We start from the raw sequence: 6,728 nt of genomic DNA, 5'->3' as shown, positions 1-6,728 counted from the left end.
GGTTTGGTGTGCATGGTTAGTTCATCTAGGCAGAAAGTGGTTCTTTTCTGGTACTGTGAAGGAGCATTTCCTATGTTGGACAGGCGCAACCAGTAGAAAGGAGGAGTCCAGAAATTGGTTCATTTGTTATTTTGCGGTTATCTGAAACGTTTGACTAGAAAGAAACAGGAGGATATTTCAGAATAAAGAAAAAGGTGTAGATGACATTATTGGCATGTCATTCCTTAGCTACCAGGAGTGGAAGAATAAAGATCCCTTGTGTTGTTGATGGTTATGCCGAAGATGACATGAGGTTGTTTATTCTGTTAGATGCCAGTTAGTTTCTATTTGTGTTACTCTTACTGTTACTGCTACTTGCTCCACCTTAGTGTTGAGCTTCTTTGTTTCAAAAAAAAAATTATTGTATTTATATAAATTGATAAAAAAATTCAATAATATTATAAATTTTAATATTTGTCTTTCTAACTTTATTTTTATATATTTTACAAGATATATATTTAAATTTTTATATAAAATAATCATGAAAAATAAAAAAATTGATGTATTTTTAAGAGGAAGACTAATATTCAAGAAGGAGAACATATAACTTTTATAATATCAACACTTGTAGATAGTTCTTCTACTTTAATGAATTATTAAGAAAGTGAGATACAACCTTCAAAAGTTTAAAGTGTTGCATCTGATGCGTTTAACTTTAATTCTTTGGAATGAAACTCTAGAAAAAATGGCTTTAAATTTGACAATATCACTCAAATCAGAGAGATGAGATTAGATGAGTTTATCTTAAATGAGATCTATATCAAAAATATATTGACAATTATTTTCTATTTTACCTCCAAAAAATTTTGTTTTAAATTTCGCCACTAATTCAGCATGTTGTCAAATTTGCCATTCTTTTAATTTTTCCCATCCACTAAGAGGCATGAAGAAAAAGTACGTTTAAGAGAATCTGGCTTTACATTATCCATTTTAAAATACTTGAAATTAAGTTTTGCAATTTTGCTTCGTTGGTTAAAATCTTGCAAAATCATGCGTAAACCTTAAATATAATAGTATATTGATCATTTCAAAATTCAAACTCGCACACTTTACTCTTCCTTTGGCATAATTTTGTGTGAACGTATTTAAAAATAACTATATAAATTTAATTTTGATATATAGTGTAAATATTTTATACGTTTATCAATCATATCTATTATATTATTTAGATGATTATTCATACTATTAATATAAAAATTAGTTATGTTTTACTTTTGTTAGCGCGTACTTTGCATTAAAAATATGGCTATTATTCATAATTTTTAGAGTAAATCACTTCATAAACTAAAGTATTGCAATTTGCAAATATTACATACATTACCCAAAGCCAAAAACATTATATGCATGTCTCTGTTATAGAATTTTCTACTAAATCCATATGGCCTCATTCTATTTATTATTAAAACTTGTAATTCGATGAATCCTAATTTGATTTATATAAAAACACGAACAGGAACATGCACGTTACGTTTTTAGTTTTAAGTGATGTATGTAATATTTACAATACTTTGGTTTATTGGAATGATTTACCCTAATTTTTATTACTTTAATTTTATATAAAAAATTATATATACTCTTAAGAATAATTTTATGATGAAAAAAGTTGTTGTACGAAGAAAATGAAAAATATTATGTATAATTATTTTAAAACTTAATAAAAGTAAAATAATACATTCTCCTAAAAAAAGTATCTAACTATTTATCATAGTAAAACTTCATCTGTTTATTTTTTTTTTCTTTATCATATGATGCACCTACACTTAATTATGTATTATCACATAAAAATAATTATAATTCAAATCATCGTATGAGAATTTTTAAAAAGAAAAGATATTTACTTTTAAATTAGATTTTACTATTATAAAATCTTTTTAAAGATTAAGATACAAATTTTGGTAAACACTCAATTAATTTTATATAAAATTAATAATTAAAAATTATTAAATAATAATTTAGTTATATTATATTATCTTTTATTAGAATATATTAAATTATTTAATAATTTTTTTACTATTAATTTCATACGAAAAGAAGGGTTAAGTTTTCTCAGTATTTAAACAACTTTTAGAGACTTATTTTGTATCTCATGATATTTTAGATTTGAACTTTGTACTTTTTGACGGCATGAGTCTCTAAACACCATTGTTGGGTGTGAAGAGCTCTGCAGCGTCTCGATAAATTAATGCAATTATTTCTGTTTTCCATTCAAACACGCTTGTTCCTATCTAAGATGTTCATTCGTGCTTCACTATGAAGAAGGTGATGATCCATGACAGTTATCACCTTCCCTCAATCCATGAACGTGTACCTGACAATCACCTCCGTTCTACATTAGATTGAATGAGTATCTCTTAGATTCCTTAATCAGAATCTTCGTGGTATAAGCTAGAATCCATTGGCGACATCCTTGAGAATCCGGAAGGTCTAAACCTTGTCTGTGGTATTCCAAGTAGGATTCAAGGATTGGATGACTGTGACGAGTTTCAAACTCGCGAGTGTTGGGCGTAGTGACAGACACAAAAGGATCAATGGATCTTATTCCGACATGATCGAGAACCAACAGATGATTAGCCGTGCTGTGACAGAGCATTTGGACCATTTTCACTGAGAGGATGGGAAGTAGCCATTGACAACGGTGATGCCTTACGTACAGCTTGCCATGGAAGGAGCCTTGCATTTATGAAAGTGAGAAAGCATTATGTTGTAGGAATTAAGAGGACAAAGCATCTCCAAAACTCCAACATATTCTTTATTATTGCGTAATAATTATTTATTTTATGCCCTTTCATTTTCTTTACAATTGAAATTAAAGAACCCTACTGGTAAGGATAACTATAGTTTGTTTCAAGCCAACAATTTCCGTGGGATTCGACCCTTATTTTTAGCATGGCAAAAGTGTCTTTCACTAAAAAGGCAAAATTGAACGTAAAAAAGAAAAAAAAATACCAGAACCAACGTGGCATATTGATAAAAGGTTTGACTGGTAGAAGAAAACGAAAAAAGAGACAAGGAAGGTAGGTTTTGCGCACGGCTAGATTGCCCCCTCTTTCTTTCTTTTTTCTCTTTCCTTAATATTCTATTCCAGCTCTGGAAAAATCAAAAAAATTTTTTTTCCTTTTTACACCATTTTTTTCCTTTTCTTCTTCTTATTATTATTCCTTCCTATTACTTGTTCTCTCAACCCTCCCTTTCTCCTTCTCTTTCACGTATATATTGTATGTAATTCTTTCATTATAAAATTTAAGGGGAAAATTCAAAACAACAAAAACAAAAAGATTTTCCCCTTTAATTTGACTTTTCCTTCATATCCATTTTCACATCATTGCTTGGTTTCATCCACATTATTAAGGTACATCTTTTTCATTATTCCCTTCTTCTATTATTCCTCTCAGCACAAACAAGGATGATATAAAAAAAAATTGCACATCAATTAAATTTTAATTTGATTATATCAAATTACAAGTATGTTTATGGCTTAAGTTTTGATAATAATGCTTTCAAGTCATCTAATACCTTTGTAGCATGCATACACATTACATCTTTCCTTATTAATTAAATACCATAATAAACAATTGATCATATTTTGTCACCATCCATTGAATTTTGTTTCACCATTTTTGTTTTAGATTCTCAATGTTAGGCATTGTCAAGAGCTTGCTTTTTGTTAGCAAATATTATTTATCTATGTCTCATTTTTTTGTGTTTGCTAATTTTGCTTCACACAGAGCTGAAAATGCCAATAAATGTTGCAAATGAATATCAAGATGAAGGGAGAGTCCATGAAATGAATGGGATTGCAAAGCCATTACCTTCTAAGAAAGCCATAACTACAAACCAGTCACCAAGGAGTCCCTTGAGTCCACAAAAACTTCATCACCGGACTTTTTCCGGTACAAAGTTTCCAATTCATGGGGTTGGTGTTTCCTCTTTGGAACATGTCTGGGATGGTGCTGATAATTCACCTTCAATAAGAAGCTGTGGATCTTTTGGTGATGAGCCTAGAATTGATTCTTTGTTATCTTCAACGGATAGTCCAAGAAAGGCAGACAAAGGATTACCAAATTTCGGCCTTTCAGTACTAACAAAATCCTTATCCAAGGTAAGGACTACTCCAGCTTCAAAGCCTCCTGCTGGAATTAAGAATGAGAGCGTTTTGAAGACACAAACTAGCATGAACAGATCAAAACCTCCTTTAACCACATCAGGTTCCAAGAATGGTGCTGATTATTCGCCTCGATCATCGATATTGGATAAGCCTGAAATGGGACATGTTTTTCTAAAGCAGGCAAGGGACTTTATGTCAGTAGGGGATAACCCACAGAAAGCGCTCGAAGCGGCTCTTCAAGCGTTGAGAATATTCGAGAAGGTTGCTAACGGAAAGAGAAGTTTAGATTTGGTTATGTGTTTACATGTTACTGCAGCAATATATTGCAGTTTGGGCCAATATGATAAGGCAATTCCAATAATTGAATGCTCAATTGAGATTCCTGTTGTTGAGGAAGGATTACAAAATGCCCTTGCTAAATTCTCAGGTTACATGCAACTGGGAGATACGTATGCTATGCTAGGCCAAATTAAGAATGCAATTATCTATTACTCTGAAGGGCTTGAACTACAGAAGCAGGTTTTGGGGGAAACAGATCCAAGAGTTGGTGAGACTTGTAGGTATGTTGCTGAAGCCAATGTTCAAGCATTTCAATTAGATGAAGCAGAGAGGCTATGCCAAATGGCTCTTGACATTCATAGGGAAAATGGTTCCCCCCAATCTCTCGAAGAAGCGGCCGATAGAAGGTTAATGGGACTTATATGCGAAACAAAGGGAAATCATGAAGCTGCATTGGAGCATCTTGTTTTAGCCAGCTTGGCAATGGTGGCAAATGGCCAAGAAGTTGAGGTGGCATCTGTTGATTGTAGCATTGGAGATACATTTATATCATTGGCTCGATACGATGAAGCCATCGTGGCATTCCAGAAAGCGCTGAAGGTCTTCAAAGCCAGCAAAGGAGAGAATCATCCTGCGGTCGCATCAGTCTATGTGCGCTTAGCTGAATTGTATAACAGGACCTGGAAGCTAAAGGAATCAAGGTTTTATTGCCAAAGCGCGCTTCGGATCTATGAGAATCCAGCTGCTGGTGTCCCGCCAGAGGACATTGCCATTGGTCTAACTAATGTCTCCGTTATCTACGAGTCGATGGGTGAGCCTGAAAAGGCACTTAACTTGCTGCACAAGGCACTTGTGATACTGAAGGATATGCCTGGACAACAAAGAACTATTGCAGGAATTGAAGCTCAAATTGGAGTTATCAACTACATGTTGGGGAGATATCAAGAATGCTATGATGCTATGGAGAATGCTATCTCGAAGCTTCGTGCCAGCGGAGATAAGAAATCAGCATACTTTGGCGTCGCTCTTAATCAAATGGGACTTGCTTGTGTGCAGCTTCATGCCTTGGAAGAGGCTGTAGAATTGTTTGAAGAAGCAAAGATTGTTCTGGAACAAGAGTATGGACCATATAACTCTGAAACTCTTGGAGTGTATAGCAATCTTGCTGGCGCCTATGATGGACTTGGCAGGTATAATATAAACACACCCCTTTGTTTTTCTTTTGCTACGTTAGCATCTTAACCATTGATTTAACAAAAGTAGCTATATTAATTATTGTTAGAGATGACAACATCGCGGGAAGTTATATTCATTTTACAATGTTGTATATTAGTAGTTCATAAAATCAAGTCATGTCACTAGTACTCAAAGTCCAATTTACAATGACAAACTATGACTAAGGATGTTGACATTTCTTGACATGAGATGAAACTTTTGTAGCAAAAAAACATATTGGTCATGATATGGTTTTGATGTTTGATTTAGGGTGGATGATGCAATTGACATTCTGGATTACATAGTGGAGATGAGGGAATCAAAGCTTGGGACAGCAAATCCAGATGTTGTTGATGAGAAGAGAAGGTTGGATGAGTTGTTGAAGCAAACAGGGAGAGTTCGTACAAGAAAAGGAAGGTCACTTGATCAGCTTCTTGATGGAAATGTCCGTACTATGGGTGACCTTATTTTCCTCAATGCCTGATCTGTTGTTGTGTGATGAGAGATATGGAGGAAGAAGGGCCACTACTAGCTAGGACTCATGAAAAAACTTAATCCTTTCAAAAGGAAGCTATTCAATGTCAAAAGACAATTGCTTTGTCACATCTTTGTAGTGTGGTTTTTAAATAAATCTTATATTTTAAAAACCTTTTATAGCTGAATATATATATATAGACTTGTAAATGTTGCTTTACTTTTTGGGGGATAAATTATTGCTTACAAGTTAATGTCATTCAGGTTGTGCTAACTGCTAATTATTAATATACAACAAACAATGTTGTTTGCAGCAATTTTTCAATTGAAATTATATTATACCTTTATTTTATTTTTTACCTTGTGTATACTAAATATATAAACCAAATATCATTTCTTATTTTCAAATGGCTTAATGTGTCGGAGATTTTAAGATGCATAAGAATAACAATAAAGATTTGTGAGTATGGATACAGTAAAGATACTTGAATTAGATTTTCAGAAATGTTATATAAATACTAAAATTTGTTATTAAATAAGTTACATATATATTCGTGTATATTTGCATGTGTCGTTCTATATAAATAACTGATCAATGACTAATTTTATATATATA

At 32.7% G+C, this 6,728-nt stretch overlaps 1 protein-coding gene across 1 annotated transcript; it reads left to right on the top strand.

Annotated features, from left to right (window-relative positions):
- The first annotated feature begins 3,214 nt into the window (after positions 1-3,214).
- On the top strand, positions 3,215-6,337 carry LOC107492104 (protein KINESIN LIGHT CHAIN-RELATED 1-like). The gene is made up of 3 exons (XM_016113083.3): positions 3,215-3,388; positions 3,765-5,613; positions 5,909-6,337. Exons 2-3 carry the CDS (start codon positions 3,773-3,775, stop codon positions 6,120-6,122), a joined length of 2,055 nt encoding a protein of 684 aa, XP_015968569.2. The 5' UTR covers positions 3,215-3,388; positions 3,765-3,772; the 3' UTR covers positions 6,123-6,337.
- The last annotated feature ends 391 nt before the right edge of the window (positions 6,338-6,728 follow it).

Source organism: Arachis duranensis, chromosome 1 (genome assembly GCF_000817695.3).
Source record: "Arachis duranensis cultivar V14167 chromosome 1, aradu.V14167.gnm2.J7QH, whole genome shotgun sequence".
In the NCBI taxonomy this organism is placed as follows: Eukaryota; Viridiplantae; Streptophyta; class Magnoliopsida; order Fabales; family Fabaceae; genus Arachis; species Arachis duranensis.
This window is presented reverse-complemented; position numbering and strand designations above follow the sequence as displayed.